Raw genomic sequence first — 19523 nt, forward strand, 5'->3', positions numbered from 1 at the left:
TAGACATAAACTGTTACAAAACAAAAAGCAAAAAAGTTTATGGGGACTGGGACAGGACTTAGGCTGCAGAGGAGGGGTCTAGAAGCAGTGGAAGTGAGGGAGCCGAGGAGCTGCTGGAACTCCAGGGCATGGGGCCAAGAGATGCTGAGCCTTGGACACCAGAGCCATTGCAGCACACTATCGACTGGGCAGTCACCGGTACACTGCTGCCCTGTGTCTACCCACTATCGTGGGGGCCGCAGATGTGTACCGCCTTCCAGGCAAGGTTTGTGTAGGATGAATATACTTTTACTTTTTGCGATACTGGGGACTGAACCCAGGACCTTCACACTTTATTTTGAGACAGTCTTGCTAAGTCCTTAAGTCATCCAGGCTGGGCTCAAACTTGGGATCTTCTCACTTCAACGTCCCACAGTGCTGATATTACAGATTTGCACACCATGTCTGAATGAATACACGTGTTTGAAATGAAAGCAGAAAGATACCTTGGTTATTGGCAATACAATTTTACTGAAAATTTGGAGTTGCACAAATAGCTCTTTAGAACATAAAACTAAATGGATTTATATGTAACAATTACATTCAGTATTTATAAGAGGCTGTACAAAAATGTGTTCTGCTTCTACGTGATATAAACTGCAAATAATACCATGATGTTAACCAGTCCGTAAGATACACTTTCCTAGGAACGTCTCCCGTTTCCCACAATGGAGGGAAAAGTAGTTACGTGAGTAGTTGAGTTTCATTTCCAAATCTGTTTGAGTGATGGGAAGATTTAAGGACAATCCTTTCATTTGAAGTAGAAGAAAAAAAATTACAGGACTGTTCTGAACTCATCGAAAATGAAGTTAGGCACATGTGCTTCAGCAACCTGAAATATTAAACAGAAGAGCTTAATTATGAGCAAGTTAAAAATTTCCCACAGGAAAGTTAGAAAAGTCAAGCTATCCCGTGGAGCAAGGTGAGCGCCAGGGACGGGCTGCACTCCCAGAGGTGGCCCACTGGGACCAGCTGCTGTCTTCTGGTGGCCCAGTCCTGGTGTCTCATTTCTTGGCTCTGCTAAGGGTGCCCACCCAGCTCCCCAACTCTGAACATGACCCCCTTCAGGGGTGTTCTCATCTGTCAGGAGCACCGAGGCGCCAGGGAGCCACACAGCGACCTTCCTTAACGGAACCGAGGGAGAACAGGGTGTCTGGCAGGGACTGTGGGAACTAAGGAGAACCAGGCCAGGGGAAGGGCGGGAAAGTCACCGAGGCGCGCCCGCCTTGGCTCTTGTGGGGACCCCTGGAGAAGCCCAGAATGGGCTGGGATGTGGAACTAGATGACTTCTGAGGGCTGCAGATGAGTAGTTTTAAAACCCAGGGTTCAGTTTTTTTTCTGATTATAAAGGTATCACCTGTTAGAGGAAATTTAGAAATTTCAGATGAGTAAAAAATAAATAAAATCTCTAATTTTCATCTTCAGAAAAGGAAATCTGGTAACTAAATGTGAATTCTTCCAATTTACATACTTAGAATTGTGATCACATAATCTTGTGCTGTTTGTTACCTCCACAAAATCAACATCCTTGCACCTATCATGGTCCAGTTTTGCACCTGAATCCAGCAGGTAAACTAGCAGTAGAAGTGCTGAGCCAGGGTAAGCACATTATGGATTTTTGAAACAGATGAAGCTCAGTTCCCCTCCTCAAAGGCTCACAGCCAATTCCTACTCTCACTAAGATCCCTGAGAAGGCTCAGGCAGGACTGTCCACCTCCCTATAGGGCAGAAACAGTAACTGCCCGCCACCTCGGCTGACGCCCTGAGGACACAGGTGAGGCTGACCCCTTTTCCAAAGGTCGCTCCCATTAGGGTTTCTTCTGAAACCTGCTGCGAACATCCTTGGGCCCCTCCCCTACTGGGTTGGTAATCTTTTTCTTATTGATGTGGAATAACAAATATAAATCAAGGAAATTAGTCTTTGATTCTTTTCTTTCTTAGTTAAGAGACATCTGACAAAGAATTAATTTGTCATTTCATTAGATATCTTTTCCATTATAGTTTTTTTTGTTTCTCTAAAAAGATGGTATTTGTCTAAAATTTCTGCTAATTAATTTGCTTCATATTTCACACTAATTGTTTATCTGTATTTTATCTAAATAAGAAAAAGATATGAAGGGATCAGTTTGCTATTTTCAACCCCAGAATGCACTAACTATCCCAGTACTACTGACGCCGCCTCCTTTCCCAATTTCAGATGTTACTGCTCCATAGTACAACTGTATGCGTATTCCTAGGTTTATGTGTAGCCTACATAATTCTGTCCACTGATTCTATTATTGAATTTTACACCGCTATACTATTTTGATTTTTGTAGTTTTACAATACCTTTTAATATATGATACATTTAAAATATTTTTTATAACAATAGTCCTTTATAACCCCACATCTATGAAATTTTTAAAAAATTTTAAGTTAAAAAAATTATCTGAACCAAACATGGTGGGATATACCTGTAATCCTTGGTATGTGGGAGGCTGAGACAGGAGGATTGCAAGTTTGGGACCTTGTCTTAAAATAAAATTGAAAAGGACTGCAGGTGGACTTGTCTTGCATGTACAAGGTCCTGGGCTCAATCTCGACAACAACAAGAATCTGAGCTTTCGGTTGTAACCATGGTAAATGGATAAACTAAAAAGAACTGATATATCTCCATAATGTTCAATTCTCCTCATTCAGAAACACAAATTTTCAAAATTTTATTTTTTCCTAAATCTGTCTTTAGATTTATTGTAAAGGGTATCCCTAACTATGTTGTATCCTTACCATGTCTGTGAATGAGACCTTTTCCACATTATTTATAAACATAAAATGGTTTTTGTTTTGTTTTTGAGACAGGGTCTCGCTTTGTAGTGCAGGCTGATCTTAAACTCGCTTATGTAGCCCAGGCTGGCCTCAAACTTGCAGCAATCCTTCTGCTTCAGCCTCCCGAGTGCTGGGATTACAGGCATGTGCCACTACACCTGGCTATATTTTGGTTATTGACGTATGTATTTTGTACATTTATTCTGTAAGTTATTGTTTCCTGAACTCATTTGTTGAGTACTTTTTCACACGACTCTATTAGGTCCGTATTCAAGGAAGACAATTACATTCTCAATAAACAATACAAATTTTGGTCTTCTTGATATTCACTCTATTTTCTGTTTACCATGCACACTGTGCAACAAAAGTAGCAGGAGAAACAGTACTGCCTTATCACTTTTACAGTCCTAACTTTAGGAAAACTGTACCGTCATTTCACTACATATGACACTGCTAGTTAATCTGAAGGAATAATCTTTGGCTTTTGTTATTTAGAAAAGTATCTTCAATTCCTGGGCTAATCGCTTTTAAAGATCTGGAATGACTTCAGCTTCTGTTCAAAGTCTTTCTATTTTTGCATCAAGTTGCGATAGGACTGAGGAAGGAAAGGAATTTCTTAGAAGGTAAAAAGTAGTCTCTCAGTTTAGGAAGCAATGACCCGCAGAGGCACCCGCAGCATGGAGTTAACCGGACTTGCTGTGAGCACCAGGTGGAAAGGACAAGGCACAGAGATGACGTCTCCCCCAGCCAGTGAGGACTCCCTGCAGCTTTGCCCTGTGGCTCACCAGTCTCCCTGAGCGATGGCAGGAGGAGGGTACCGTGGGGAGTAGGCCAGGAGGGAACTGGGCCTCTTGCCGCTGGGATGGTGGGGAGAGCACACTGGGTGCAGCAGGGGTGGCGCTCCCCCACGGCCTCACACCCCCTAGGTCCCCGGCTGCCCCTGCAGCAGGCAGCACCCTGTGCGCGCAGCTCTTCGGCAGTGCTCTTTCCCTGTGCGGCTTACCCGTCTGGGGAGCTTGGTGTACCGGACGTAGTCCTCCAGAAACAGAAGAGCACCCACGACTTCTGCAGGCATTTCAGGGATCTTCTGGCTGTAAGAGAGAGGCTGGGATCAGTTCACTGCTTGGCACGTGACAGACCTCGGCTAAAATAACGAAGACTAAATGTGCCATCGATTACCAAAATGAAGTCAAGGAACAACGCCACAGGGCATCCTCTGGATTCTTACCAAGTTATCCTGCTCTCACATCTTCAGGATCCCACCCTGGAGGACAAAACCTGAACTTTTCTCTGGTTGACACTGTGATCCCTGCTGTGCTTAAACTTCTCATGCCCAGCACGCGTTCTGCACACTTCCCTGAAGGCAAACATCTCCAAGTCCCAGCTTGGACACTTCCTCCTCCCTGAGGTCCTCCCTGACCGACCGGGTTCACACGTGGGGTCTTTCTCCAAGCCTCTCCCTTCTCAGTTCTTCTGTGCCAGCCTCCTATCTAGAGCACAACTCTTTGATAGCCTGGGTTTTGCTTCATCCTTATAAATCCCAGGATCTGGCATTGTTGTGTATTTGGGAATGTCAAATAAGGGGCTGGGGATTTAGCTCAGTGGCTCAGCACCTGCCTGGTAAGTGCAAGGTTGTGAGTTCGATTCCTGGTACCAGAAAAAAACTGAAAAAACCCCCAAAACAAGAAAAAAAACCCCAAGAATGTCAAATAAATGCAGCACCTAACAGTTCTTCATAGGGGATCCTACTCATGTATTCATTCTTTCAACTATAATACCGAGCACTGTTCTAGAGCAGGGTATACCTCAGCTTCCCTACAGAGAGGTAGCACCCCTTTAGGTTTCTACTCAAAGGAATCTTTAAGTATTAAACCTATTTCCAATTTATGTACCAACTGGCACTTTCTAATTAAGAAAGGGCCTTATGGTACTGAATTACTGATCTATTTCTCAGGTGATCTGCTGCGTCTGCAAAGGTTAAGAGTGACTGCACCTGGAAAAGGTCTCATTCTTGCCAACCCTCAAGGGTGGACCAGGGCTGGGTTTGCTCTGCTTGGGGCAAGAATAAGGCACGTGGGTGGGTGTGACTCTATACACCCAGGTTCCTTATGCTCCTCTGTGCTGCTGAGTCGGAAACCTTGACCTATAGCTGTGCTCCTGGTCCATGCTGATTACTCTCAGGTTGCCCGAAACATGCTGGACAGCCACACTTGAACATCTTACTTATTTCTGTTTTGTAGTCCTGGAGATTGGCCCATGGTCTTTGCCCTAAGCTCCATCCTCAGCCCTTTTCCATTTTTTATTTGAGACAAGATCTCCGTTAAGTTGCCCAGGCTGTACCTGCACTTACAAACCTGCCTCAGCCTCCCAGAATGCTTGGGTTGCAGGCCTGTACCACCAGGCAGGGCTCCACACTTACACCTTTACAGTCACTAGAGAGGAAGAGGGACTTGCCAGTGCTCGACAGACAGGAAACTATGGTTGGGGATGGCCAGCAGTGGCAGTCACCTCCAAATAATGATGTCAGCTGCAGCCCTTGCCTCCACTCCAGAGCCCGATGTGCTAAGGTTTCAAGTGCCCCCGGTTCTGCTTTCCAAAGGACCTCAATCTATGATTATTACTGCAATTTCATTTTTGAGTTTCCTATCCTGCTGGGATCTCTTCTATGATTCAACTGTTTAAAAATCTGCTTTTTAAACAAGTCTGGCCATGTATCCTAGAAAAACATCAGTATTTGTTTACTTCACTACCTGACATGTTGAAAAATAGGCCTCACTGCAGCTCACAGCAAAGTCTCTAGGACGTACAAAGAATGCAAAAGCTGCATCTGCAGCCTCAGCTTGGGAAGCCACACTTTATGATGGGCAACACAAATCGCAGAAAAGGTCCCCAAGCTGGTAGCAACTTCCTGTGACTGCAGCCAGGGACAGGTGGGAGGGGCTCATCTAAAAGGCAAAGCAACAGTTTGCACCATAACCCGGAAGTGACATCACCAAGGCAGGCAATCGCAAGTGTCTTTGTAATCTCAAGGGTGGCAAAAACTCAGTGTGCGGCATTCCCAGACATGCGGGTTTCTAATCACCACAGTCAGGCATGCTCAAGTTTTAGCAGCACAGCGTGTGGCCTTGAGAGGCGGTGTGTGCCCACCGAAGGGGACCAGCTCTGGGCAGTGGCCCAACAGGAGCGCACTGAGGTACAAAGCTTGATCCAAGACAGGCGGGTAAGAAGATGCACTTTTTCCCTCATGGTGGTTGCCAGGTGCAGGCTTGAATCATTCCTGGGAACCCCTGCAAGTACACCGCAGGGTTCTGCCCTGTACGCTGACTGAGGATGGGCATGTCAGTGATGGGTCCAGACAAGGAGCTGCACCCTGACCCAGAAGGAGAAGCAGCCACTGGCCTGTCTCTGCTAGAGAGAGAAGAGGAATTCGCCAGGCACGGTCAGGTCCTGCTTTGGGGCGCTAAGCTCCATCTTCCGTACCTTGTACACTGCTCCACTGTGGAGCGGATAAACTGGCCGATCAGTGCCAGGAACTGCTCGGTGTACCGGGAATGAAACTGCTTCAGCAGAGTGAGCAGGCCCAGGACGAGCGGCGGCCAGTCCACGGGGTCAGCAGGTTTGCGGCAGACCATCCCTGCAAGAAGGGGACACACGACAGCGCTGAGTGAAGTGTCTGCCTTGGCAGCATTTGTTAACATTTGTCTCACGCATGTCACAGTATCTGGGGCCCACATGGTCATGGGCAGGTGACACCTGGAGGCATGACAGCCTGGGACTATGACTGGAGTTAGCCACAGTGACTGACGGAAGACAGGGTGTAAGGGATGCAGAACAATGAAGTGAGCACAAATTTTCATAAATCTCAGCACTCTTTCTTTTGGGCTATAAAACTAATGCGTGCGGTTGTAGAAAACTTTAAGGAATAGATCAGTGTAAATGAGAAAGTAAATGGCGCCTGCAGTTGACTTCAGTTAATGATGGCATAACATACCAGGTCCTCTCCCTGAATCTTTAAACACCGATTTGAATGTTATGTAAGACTAGAATCCGCCAAAGTCAGAACAGTTGAGGGAAGAAATCTATGGCATGAGTCACTGCCCACGCTGGCTCTGTACTGAGAGTTTCTGCCAACATCGACAGACTCTGACTTCTGCCTGGGTGGCAGCACTGGAAATAGGAGGGGAGCACAGGGTCTCCAAAGGGAAACACGTTGTTAAAAAGTGGGCAGATTTATGCTGCCTGTTCTCAAGGCTCACTATAATGTCACAGAATCAAGACAGCTTTGGCATAGGATAGACAAACACACAAATGGAACACAACAGAGAACCTAGAAATAATACCAGTCTTACACAGTTGTCTGAATTTCCACCAATATAGTAAACAATTTAGCGGACAAATCTTCTCAACAAACAGTACCGAAACTGGATAACATAGGAGGGAAAAATGAACCTTGATCCTTGTCCACAAAAAATAATTCAAGACAGACCCAGACTTCAATGTAAAGCTAGAATCAGCTTTACAGCTGATTCTAAAAAAAGCTCTTAGAAGAATACCTAGGAGAACGACTTTGTAACCCTGGGGTGGACAAAGCTTTCATATACATGACACAGGAAGTGTGATTCTGAAGAAAGTAGGGGGGTAAACTGGGTATCACCAACATTAAAATTACCTGAGAAAACCATCACTAAGTGAACAGAAAAGCCAGTTTGTGAGAAAATATTCTCAGTAGCAACACAGGGAGCACTGAGAGGGAAGACAACTCTCTGAACCCTGAGATGCACTTTTATCATAGTCTCAGGTGTGCTTTGAACTGCTTCAGAGCACTGGGTGGAGCCAGAAGCAGCCCAGGAGAGCCGCACTGTGTGAGGCGTGGCGCACTGGCCAGAGCCACGCTGGGGAGAAACAGTGAAGCCAGAACCACACACACCTGCTCCCTCCCTCCCACGGCGAGTATGCACCGGGGACACCGGGTGCCGCGTCTGTGGCAGCGATGAGCACTATCACAGGAAAAACGTCTACGCACAGCAAGTACCTTTGAATGAGAGGATGAAACCACTAAAGAGGCTACATTTGTACCCCTAGCTTATGAACTAGGAAGGGAGCTACTTTAAGGAAGAAATACATTTTGGGATCTCTGGTTAAGGGAAATAATATATAGTGTCATTTTTAGAAACGCTCTGGTTATCATGCTGCTTTCTAAATTAAATGAACACAGTGGATTTAAAAATTCCTACTTGGTTGGATACCATGCTTGGAGACACAGAAATTACTTGGGAATCTATTAAGTAATTATAAAAATGTTCAAAATAAACTGATCATTGACAGAAAAGTATGGCTATATACAGGACAGATATATTGAAAGTGTCTAGTATCTACTGTTTATATCAAATAGCTCAACATGCACATATATAAGATATATACTGGTCTTAGCTCCTTTTGTTGGTGTTCTTGTTCATTTTTGTGTTTTGGTCTTATCTCCTTAACTCTGCTGTTATTATTCGCATTACAGTTCTTCCTACATGGAGGCAAAGGGCACGAGATAAAGAATAGAACATTAAGTAAAAGAAGCCTCTTCACACCATAACAGCTGCTCAGACATTAAATGAGAGGAGAGGAAAGATCCCTCGTCCATTCTGCAAGCTGGATAATCACCCTGAGGAAGGGGGACTGTAGTTGGCTGATTTTTAAATTCACTCTACATTTTACCAATGGGCGTCACACATTAGAGGCACAAAGACACGGATTTCATAGAAGCATTTAAGTAAGAAAAGATCTCACACTCGAGTATCAATCTACCGCTTCTGCTCCTTATTATAAAGAATGAGCATCATACAGTACCCAGGTTTCTGCTGTACTGAAGTTTTGGCAGCTGAGCAATCAGAAACAGGAAGTTGACCACTGGGAAGTAGGGCAAGCGCTTTGTCGTTATGTAGATCTGGAGAGAGAAAGGCAAGGGAAATTGATGGCTTCTTCTTACCACACAACACAGAACACATTTTCAAATGAGAAGCCTCAGTGTACTTCGGTTTGCTCTTCAGATCCCCTAAAATATTAGATTAACTGCCTTCACAGTTCTACTTAACACCTCTGCCTCCATCCAAAAGTAAAGCTTATGGCCCAGTTTTAGCCCTTCTGAAAAGAAATATTTTGCTGAGAGATGAGTAGTTCCTTCCGTCTGAATCTTGTTAATGCCATTGAAGGAAGGGAAAGGAGAAAGGGAGGATGAAAAACAATAGGAGGGACAGCAAAATTAAGAGCAGTCAAGGAGCGGAGCGTGGTGGTGCACACCTGTAATCCCAGCACTCTGGAAGGCTGAGGCAGGAGCATCACAAGTTTGAGCCCAGCCTGGACAACATGCAGACCAAGCGAGATCTTGTCTCAAAATAAAAACAGTTCTGAGGATCAATAGGAAGGTCATGGGTTCAATCTGCGGTGAAAAAAAAAAGTAGCCAAGAAGGTGGAGCTGGAGAGAAGGACCAAGGTAGGGGGTTAAGCAAGGAGAAGAGGAAAGGAGGGACAACGGAGAGAGGGGAAGAGCCAGGTAGTAGTGAGTGAAGGTGCTCGACCAGCATGGAAGAAAGCCAAGTCCTGCTGGCGGCTTGCTTTCCCTGGCGATGATGCAGGCTGGCCTCCCCGAGATAACGTGGCAGAAGATGAACACGGGCAGCCACCCCTGCCTCCCAGCCAGCTCCACGTCCCCGGGAGGCAGCGAGTGCAGGCCCGGCAGAGCCCTGCTCGGCGCTCCAGTGTGGTGCTGCAGAGCCTGGGGAAGCCGGCAAGCTCCCACGGCCTCAGGTGCTCCCACGAATGGCTTCCTTCACAGGCTGCTGTGAGGTAGCCCAGCGCCGGGCCAGCAAAGTGCCTGGCACAGAGTAAACACTAAGTATCTGTTTAACATCCATCAGCTGCTATTCATAACCTTTTATCCCATAACCTTTTATCCCAAACCAGAGAGATAAATACAGATATGAGAACTTCTGATTTCATGGGCTTTAGAAAATAATCAGGATAACACCCTGGATCAAAGGCATCAGTGTTTCTGCACGAAACATATAAATACTCATAATGAGGAGGGCAACTAATGAGTACAAACTGTCTATCAGTGCAGAGCGGGTTTTGCCACCAGTGAGGTCTGGTACTAGCTTAAGCAAGAGCCCAGGACTGCTCCCTCCCGCCCCCATAATGCCATTATTGTCAGTGCGAGTGCAGCATCTTCAGATGGACCCATGTGACCGTTCGGCTGAGCCATCAAAACCCCCACCAAAGCCCAGACTCCTCCCTTCTGCTGACACAGCACTGTCACTTTCCCCTGAGCTCTGACCAGCACTACACCCCCTCTTCTCACCGCCCCAAGCAGGCAGCTCGGAAAGGGTGGAGTGCCTGACTGACAGAACGGAGCCTGACAGAACCCAAGTCTCCACTATTTTCCCAATAATCCGCGAGTGGAGCCAGATCACCTTTCGCACCACACTGCCCTCTACCATACTACTGCATGCTTTCCTCACTAACCTTATTCAGCGGGTTGTGGATGCCAGCTGCCTCCAGATAGGCCGTGATCTCATACAAGAGTGTGTTGTCTTCCTTGGGGTAAGGAAGCGAAGGGTCCTGGTAGTGGGCTTCAATATCTGCCAGGAGAGCCCTAGGTGGCAGAAAAACCAGTGATAAACACAATGATTAGCTGAATTTTCACAACCATCAACACAGGCCAATGACCGTCAACTTGGGGGGGTGCGGGGGCTGTTTCCTCATCTGTAAAATGGGGGCTTGCTCCTTCCAAGTCCCATTTTCACACCTGTGACTGCTCCAAAGTGGAAAATGTGACCTGGCATTGCTTTCCTTTGGAGTTAACCTAAACAAATGCTTTCGGCACTCAAATGTCTTATGAGTTGGCCAACCGCTTCAGTACCCACTTGGTCAAAAGCAGTGACTTCCTGTCACTGTTTAGCTCTCAAAAGGAGGCTGGAAATGAGAGCTGGTGCTGGGTAAGGGAGGGCACTTGTGTCAATACATCTTCCATTGCCCTCTGGGTGACCAGATGAACTAGCAAGCCCTCAGGATGACCATATGTCTACTGAGGATTTGGGTAACTGTTTTCCAAATTCATGCCAAGGACTATTGCAGTGTCTGGGGGGATGTCAGATGATCAATATATGTTGGTAGATCAAGTAAATTCGTCAAAAAAAAAAAAAAGCAAGAGCCAATACTTGGGAAGAGGTTTCTGAAGGCATATATTTTTTTTAAACCCATGGAAAAGAGGTCAAGAAATTCACAGAAGATCCCAAACAGTTCAGAGATCGCTTCCCCAAAAAGAACTTAAAAGAATAAGAGGTAAAGAAACTGTGATGCTTGGATAGTGAACAATCCGAGCCCCAGACGGCTGCTTCACGTGCTGGCACTTACTTATTTAGATTCTCCAGAGCAGCTGCCAGATGTTTGGAGTCAAACCGACAAGAGTAATTTAATTCATTTGCAATCTGTTGCCTCAGAATCTGCATCTGCCCAACCTGTAAACAACAACAGCGAGAGAGGAGGTAAACATCTGAGTGCTTCAAACTGAGTGAGGAGGCAAACAGAGATGCCAAGTGACCATGGGAGCGAGCACAGCACTCTGGAATAATGGGGGGACTTCCTGCCTGGCTCCATGGCTAGGACCGTGTCACCATGGTTGAACAGGAGACACCCCTCAAGGAACACCTAGGTAGCCTGCTACACACCAACCCCAAAACCGCCCCCAAAGCTAAGATTTACCAAATGATCCACTAATGTTCAGTTGTTCAGGAACCAAAGGTATCAGTTTTCAAGCTACATGTTTTTCATTTGGGACAAACTGCAGGCTGAGCAGCTGCTACAAGAAGCCCGACTTCATCTCAGGGCCAAAGGATGCCACTTTACCACCGTAGTCTCACATTTAGTGAACATGTCAGTCCATACCACACACGACTACAGGTCACGTAATTATCCGGATGAAATATAATAAAATCTTCCTACAGGTCAGGTAATTATCCGGATGAAATATAATAAAATCTTTCTCCTTGCTATCAATGAGACTCTTAATCCAGGGTTCTCAATCTTTTTGTGTGCCTTGAAGCCCTTTGGGAATCTGGTGGAGCCTACAAACGCCATCTCAGAATAATGTAAAATAAACCTATGTGCAAAATAAAAGAGAGAGTAACAACGGAAACCAAGTTGTAATATAATGTAATAATCAAACTATGAGAACAAATCTGTGTTAAAGCCTTTCCTAAAAGTGATGAAAGCAGATAAATGGAGTAACACAAATATGAAGTAACCTCAAATATTTTCCTTGCAACCACTATTCTTATAAGACTATTATTCCATTTATGTGGAGAAAATAAAAGCCAATACAGAAATGCTATTTAAAAGGTTTTTTTGTGGGTATCAAGAATCAAACTCAGGACCTTACTGCCAGGTAGGCACTTGTACCACTGAGCTATATCCCTGGCCCAAATGCTATTTATAAATAAGAAATCCTAATTTACAGAAAAATACTGTTTAACAATTAGAATAAAGTGGCACTCAGGAGCTGAAGCGGGATTGCCACGAGTTCAAGGCCCGCCTGAACTACACTGTGAGACCTTGTCTCAAAAAAAGGAAAAAAAAAAATGGAATTTGGCAAGACCAAGAAAGTAAGTTCTCAGGGGACTCAAAAGGGCTCTCAAACTTTGCCTATGGCCCATGTAATTCCTTGTTTAACTCTTATGACAAGGGTTTAAAACATCCATCTAGAAATGGAAGTAAAAGTTAATATAACTTGTTCTTAATGTTATACTGAATCTTCATGACCAACATTTTTTATTTTTGCTACTAACATACTTCCAAATTTAATGAGCTGCCAGAGACACTACACAGCTGGGATAAGTGACAGACACATACTACCCATTTACGTGTCTATTTAGGGATACTGGTCTACCACTCTTTCTCCAAGATTTTTCTGGAATTGCGTGTCCAGGACAATGTGTAACTGAACACTTAGTGTCGCAAAAGCTGCACGTGACTGCACAGAACATTCGCATCGTTGTTCCAGACAGACACTGGTTTAGTGACTGCAAGTTCCCTAATCCATGAAAAAAGACAAGTTTGCCTCTGGGGGCTTCACTAAAAGATCACCGACTGAGACACAGTTACTTGGTTACCAGTGAATCACCAAGCAAGTATAAATAACAGTCTAGTAGCTAGGAGAGAGCCACCTCGTAAGCCTGGGGGAAACCTCTGAGTCTCTGCACAGAATTGCTCTATCCCCCTAGATGCCCGTAGTTGAGACTCAGGACTGTCCAACCACAGGTAATTTTTCCACTCCTCCTAAAAGGTTGTCTAGCACTCTGAAACTTGGCCTAAGAAGCACACAGTACCTGCATTCAGGAGCTAAGGGAATGTCAGACCTACCTAACAAGAGGGCATGGTAAACAGCCACAGGCTCCTTGTGTTATTTACTGGTTGTTTAGTGGTCCAAAGTAAAGTAAAAAGAAACAAACCCAAAACTCCTACTCCCTGAAATCGGCAGGAATACGGTGTGACTCCAGCAGAGGCACTAATGAGTACTGTCTCAGTATATAACTGGCGTAGAGCTTGGCATTCAAGACTTCCCATGGTACATGACACTTCCAAGCATGAATCCTATTTTCCTCCAGGAAATCTACTCTTTCCTATGAAATTGTAAATAATCTTTGCAACAAGACAGGTAGTGTTTCAACCGACTGTCACTTGCAGTGACTGACAATGCCTTGTGCACAGCAGGTGTTCAATTAAGTGCCATTGGCCATCTCGAATCATCCAGTGATAAAAAGGGATGTGTATAGAGCAGAGGCTCCCTGGGGTCACAGCCCTGGGGAAAGGCAGGAAAGCAGGTGACTGCATTCTGAAATTAGCTGGGGTTCCACCCAGCCAATTAATCTTGCTGGTCTTTATTCCTAATTTCCAAAGACACAGTCTTTTACTCATAATGTAAGGATAATTATGTCCCAGAGAACCCTGTTTCCTAACATCTATGCAACTTCTCTAATAGCTACTTGGAGAAGACTTGGATTTGGAAAAGGAAAATTTGCTTTACTAGATGTACTTGAAGAGGAACTTCATCTTGTATACAAGCACTCTGGCCAAAGGCATTTCAAAAGGAGCTAGTTTTACTGAGCGCAAGAGAAGGAATGGATAGGACCATAAAAAGCTTAGTCAATAACAGCTCCCAAAAGGAAGAGAAAGATAGTACCGGAAATACTGAAACCAAGACCTTTTACTGAACTACATCCCTGGCCTTTAAAAATTTTTATTCTGAGACGTAGTCTGTAAGTTGCTAAGTTGCACAGTCAGGGGCTGAACTTGTGATCCCTGTGCCTCAGCTTCCAAGTGCAGGATTACAGGAATGTGCCACCATGCCAGCTTAATACTTTTGTTCCAATGACAAAACAAAGACAAGCAGCTTTCATTAAGCCACCAAGTTACAAGAAAATGATTAATTTAAAGTCTATAGCAATTATCATCCCCTCTCCCACAACATACCTTCATTATTGCCTCGAGGTAAGGGGTCCAAATCTTCTGTGTTTTGGCAATGGCAGAAAGATAAATTTTATTTGAATTTGCTGAAAGGTTAAAACATAATTTTCTATTTAGTAATTTGAGAAAGGCAATATTGTTATTTCCACAGCAGGCTGATCGCAGGACACTCACCTACAATGCTTTTCAGGGGGCTGACAGCATTCATGAGAGTTTTTAAAGTGTCCTGAACAGTTCTGTCTCTCAGGATGATTTTCTGAAACATACTGAGGAAATTCTAAAAACAAGAAGACATGATCAAGGAACCAAACATAATGAATGAATAAATACTCTGGCTAACTCAAGTGCTAGGCAGAAACAGACTTCACTTAAGAAAAGTCACATAGCCTCTAAATAGAGAAAAGCAATGACTAATGTTCCCGCTAGAAACAGATCCTGTGGGGACGCGTTACTGGCTTCAAATATAAAAAGTCTTTTATTCCTAAGTTGAAACTCACAAAAACAGTGTATTTATACTATGCTGGCCGAAAGTTTATGCTCAGCTTTTCTGAGTAACCTGTATATGCTTCACATTAGTATAAAAAAGCATGAAAGAAAGTTAGGAATTTAACTTGGCCAGATCTGCTCTCATTGTCTGCTGGGTAGCAACCCAGGCACACGGGACCCGGAGCTCACCTGCAGCTCTTTCACAATCATGAAGCACAGAAGTCTGTCCAAGCCGTTCAGACCAAACGTCCCCAAGGTGGTCTGGATTTCTGAGAAAAGGCGGCTGCTGGTCACTTCCTGGTGCGTTTTCATATCATACCAGGTGTTCAGCTGGTCTATGTGACACGTCATTCTAAAACAAAAGCAAAGCAAACCAAAAGCCCCAGAGCAGCTCAGAATTCACCCTGAAGAGATATGGCTTTGAACAGGATCTGGGACATCACACACCCAGAGCAGCAGCTATGTGACTTGTGCTTCCTGACCTCAGTGTCTCGACATCAACAGATCTGCACACGACCACGCCGGGGACCAGGAGCTGGAGCTTAGTGGGTTCAGCTTAGAAAGGGCCACCTTTCTTCAAATGAGGTGTCTTTTGGAGCACAAGTTAATATATAAGGCCCACTCTTATTTTCTGGAACACATGGTAAAATGCCGTCAGCAATTTAACCCATGGATTCCATGAAAGGAAGAGCTACAGAACCTTTCGGATCATTTACTCTTTTTGGCCCATGAATCAGACAAAATTCCTTATTCCTGCTGGAAATTTTGGATACAGTTTAGATACAGTTTGTCAACCCCAGACAGGGCAGTGATACAAAGGATCCAGGATGTAAGAACATTTCCTTTACACAAACTCCACTACATATGTGGCGGTGGACAGAGAAAGAGCAGGAGCACTTTTTCCTGGGTATTTCCACAATATCTAGGCAGTGAGCAAGAGCCCTGGGAGGACACGAGCACATCCTTCCTGCAGGTGATCTCAGGGCTTTGTCTGTGGCTCGGTGAAGAAACAGAAGAAACCCAGACAGGGTCCCCTGGATTTGGAGGCAGTATGCTGTCCTCACCCTAGACTCCGCCTAAATATTCTTAAGGGCCATTTTAATTCTGAGATTTTTATCCAGTCCCTCTGAGTGTACAACTCAAGTGACCCAGACATAGAGTAAGGGATTCCCTGTGCACAAACCTATGTAGTCTGCCCTGGACCAGTGCAGTGTGTTGGGCTTGGGAGGCAGATGGGTTGGCAAGTACAGTATTCTGGGTCCTCTAAGGTGACTCAGCTTTCCTGTGGCTCAGTTACTCCATCTTTAAAATGGGAATAAGAACAATGCTTCCATCCTAAGATGGGGGTAAGGAGGAAATGCACAGATGTGGACGAGGTGCTGAGACGAGCACACAGGTGAATGCTCAACATCCAGCAGCCTGTAGGCTCAACTCAGAAACAAGGAAGTCACCTTGGAGGGTCAGAGTACGAGGTGACAAATGCAACTCCAGGGCCCGAGTGCCACACTGGGGAGTGTGCCACAGAGACACAGGAGCAGATGAGACCACCTGCAGGGCTCAGCAGAATCCACAGCACTTACTTTGGGTCTGTGATTCGCAAGATTTCTCGGCACAGCCGACCAATAAATGTTACGGACTCATCCACAGGTGTAAACTTTGGTATTGGAATGTGGGTGGACTGGTACATACTCTGCCAGTCTTGAATCTGGAAAACAAAACCATAAACAATTAGTTGGATAGAGTAACCCAGTTATCCTTTCTTCACATGGTTTCACAAGGATAAAGTTCCATGAAGCGTGACAAATGTTCCCAGCCATAAAGAGGAAAACAGTGAGTAATATCCTCCCAGACACGTTATTACAACATTAAAACAGAACAACTGTGATAAAGGGAATGGAGGAGAGAGAGAGAAACTTCCAAGACCTCAGCACTGGTGCTTGCACGTTTAGTTTTCTGTTTTAGGACAAAGAACTTAAGTAGACATTTTTCCAAGGAGGAAATACAATAATTTTAAATAAATTTCACCTCCAGAGCTCCTCTAGGTACTCTGACCATCTTTTACTAACTATTTAAGTAAACCTATTGGCTTCTCAGAGGTTGGAGGTGTGCATTTTAAACATAAGAAATAACAAACTCGGTAAAGAATTTTAAAACTTAGTAGCTACCTTTGTTCTTAAGAAGTTATTGCATTCTTGCTCCACATTATAATTTATAATACGAGAGACTTCTTCCTGCCAGATCTTCAGACCATAAATGTTGACATAGTCCTGTATGTATTCAAAGGAACGATGAAATCCATCCATGGTAGCTCCCAACTCTTTCAGCTTGGGCATCAATTCGCTTGGCTGTGCAAAGTGGCGAATTAAATCTATTATAATGGAGTAGATCATCAACTACTAGTACCTACATTAGATTTTAAATGATACAGCAACTAAGGGGGCTTGGTCATAGCTTGAGATGTAGTTTAAGCTTTGGACATACTCATTTCCTACTTCACATAGGATGATTAGCAATGGACATCAGACATTCAGTAATGAATAGATTTCATATGGGAAGTCTCATATAAAAGAATATAAAAAGTGAATATTGATAATTTTTCTCATGTGATTTGATGAACATATCTAATCTTAGAATACTTAAAATATTTTAGATTAAATTTATGGGTGAAAATACCCTACATATAAATTTCAGGCCCATTTTTTTTTCTCTTGATAAAAATCATTATATTTCCTAATAGATAAAGCAAAACAAAAAGTTACAGCCTTTATAGTTTCTATCTTCTTGAAAGTCAATAAATTCTTTTAATTATAAGAAATAAGATTGAGCTAGGTGTTGGGGAATATGCCTCTAGTCTCAGCACTCGGAGTCTGAGGCAGGGGGATCTCAAGTTTGAGCTCAGCCTGGGCAGCTTACAGACTCAGAGAGAACCTGTCTCAAAAAAGAACTGGGGCTATAGCTCAGTGTCGAAGCTCAAATACTAAGAAACAAACAAATACTCAAATGTAAAAGAAAACAGAACAAAGTAAAACTAACATCAAAGTTAACTCTAATCACAAACATCAGCTCAATTCTTAAAGTTGGGAATCAACAGATGAAGGAAAGAAGTACTGGTAGGAAAGAAGTACTGGTTTTAAAAAGGATTTTCTCACAATATGAATACAGAATCAAAAACATATTAAACACAAACCAGAAAGTGTATCAGTTGGTACTGAAAACCACATTAGATGCACGCAACAGCAAGAAAGGTCTCATCAGGACAGTGCCTTCACCTAGGTTTTGAGCTGAGTATATGCAGAAGAGACACACTCTGTTCATGTCTACCTTGGCTCGAGGGTTGAATATCAGTCCCCGATGAAGGGCAAAGGCCACTCGTTTAACTAGCTCCTTTCTTATTCCATCTTCCAGCAACTGCTTTGGATCCACCTAAGTAAAAGCCAAAGGGTTAAACGGAAGTGAGGAAATCTCCAGTCCTGAAGAGACTCAGGAAAGATGACTTCCGGAACTTCAAGGGGAGCATTTTCCTAGCCTATCTTGAAGTGATTTGGACTCTTCCCCCTTCCCTGCCCCTATCTGATCTTAACAGTTCAGACAGAATTATTAAATTCATATAAAGTGGGTTCTACCATTCTAATTGAATAATTCTCCAATTCTGTTTATAACTAGGGAGATAAAATAAGAGAACAAATCTATCTACTTCTGTAATCTTTGTTAATTTTTCTGTAATGAGAAAGCTTTTGTTATTCTCTAAAAAAAAGTTTACCAGATCTATAAAACATCAAATGTTTTTAATAGACTCCTTTGAATTTCCTCAGACTTGTTTCATTTAATTTGTAAAGAGCCATTCTTTTAAAAGTCATAAAGATAATTGATAGATTCCATCTGGTTTTGATTATGTTTAAACATCAAAGAAAACAACTGTAGTCAGAGTTGTAGAAAATACAAAAGCTAGGAAACACATGCAACTACATTAGGAATATGCAGTCAAAAAATCCCCTCTGTACAGAAACTAAAGGGTGAGACCCTGAGTTCTTCAACAGATTAACTGGAAAGAAAGGGGAGGAGAAACTTGGAATAAAATAATTTGAGATACATTATTTTCTTAAATGGGCAAGTCTAAACTATAGTGTCTAGAAACTTACCCTTGGATAATAAAAAAGAGAGAAGTTGTGATTAGGTTGGGGCACATAAAATAATACAAAAGCAGGGACTAAGTTATATTTCCTAATTTACATGGTGATGGTTTCAGTGGATTGTCAACTTGATTAGCTTTTAGGATGTCCAAGGGATTAGTAAATCACACCTTTGGGTATATCATGGGGGTGCGACCCTGGGGTGAATATCTGGTCCCTTACCTTTTCATCTTTGGTGCTGTTCCCCTGATCTGCTTTCTGAGCCCATGAACTAAGCAGGATTGCTGTCATGCCCTTCTGCCATGATATTCCTGCCTTGGTGCCAGCTGACCATGGATTGACTCCTTTGAAACCATAAGCTAAATAAACTTCTCCTTTAAATTACATGTGTCTGGTATTGTGTCTCAGCAATGGAAAAGGTGACTAATATACATAGTGAATGGTACAATATTTATCTTGTAAGAACCCATTAAACTACATAAATATTTCTATAACTTGCAGTATCTGTTTTATTTTACAACATAAAGCTAATTATAAAGATTCATAATCAGTGAC

General features: G+C 43.6%; 1 protein-coding gene across 5 annotated transcripts in view; it reads right to left on the reverse strand.

Moving 5' to 3' along the window:
* Positions 1-490: 490 nt before the first annotated feature.
* Kiaa0196 (KIAA0196 ortholog) overlaps positions 491-19523 on the reverse strand; it is a 53282-nt gene continuing 34249 nt past the window's right edge. For all 5 annotated transcript variants that reach the window (XM_013521306.1, XM_013521307.1, XM_005397982.2 and 2 more), the window contains 12 exons: positions 18160-18261; positions 17004-17183; positions 16419-16543; positions 15028-15190; positions 14527-14629; positions 14359-14438; positions 11245-11348; positions 10354-10483; positions 8683-8779; positions 6325-6478; positions 3848-3935; positions 491-871 (listed from right to left, as the gene is read on the reverse strand). In XM_013521306.1, coding sequence (XP_013376760.1) covers positions 815-871; positions 3848-3935; positions 6325-6478; positions 8683-8779; positions 10354-10483; positions 11245-11348; positions 14359-14438; positions 14527-14629; positions 15028-15190; positions 16419-16543; positions 17004-17183; positions 18160-18261 — 1383 coding nt within the window. In that variant the 3' untranslated portion in view covers positions 491-814. The remainder of the gene's footprint in view (positions 872-3847; positions 3936-6324; positions 6479-8682; positions 8780-10353; positions 10484-11244; positions 11349-14358; positions 14439-14526; positions 14630-15027; positions 15191-16418; positions 16544-17003; positions 17184-18159; positions 18262-19523) is intronic.

This window comes from Chinchilla lanigera, unplaced genomic scaffold (genome assembly GCF_000276665.1).
Source record: "Chinchilla lanigera isolate Chin_1 unplaced genomic scaffold, ChiLan1.0 scaffold00060, whole genome shotgun sequence".
Taxonomy (NCBI): domain Eukaryota; kingdom Metazoa; phylum Chordata; class Mammalia; order Rodentia; family Chinchillidae; genus Chinchilla; species Chinchilla lanigera.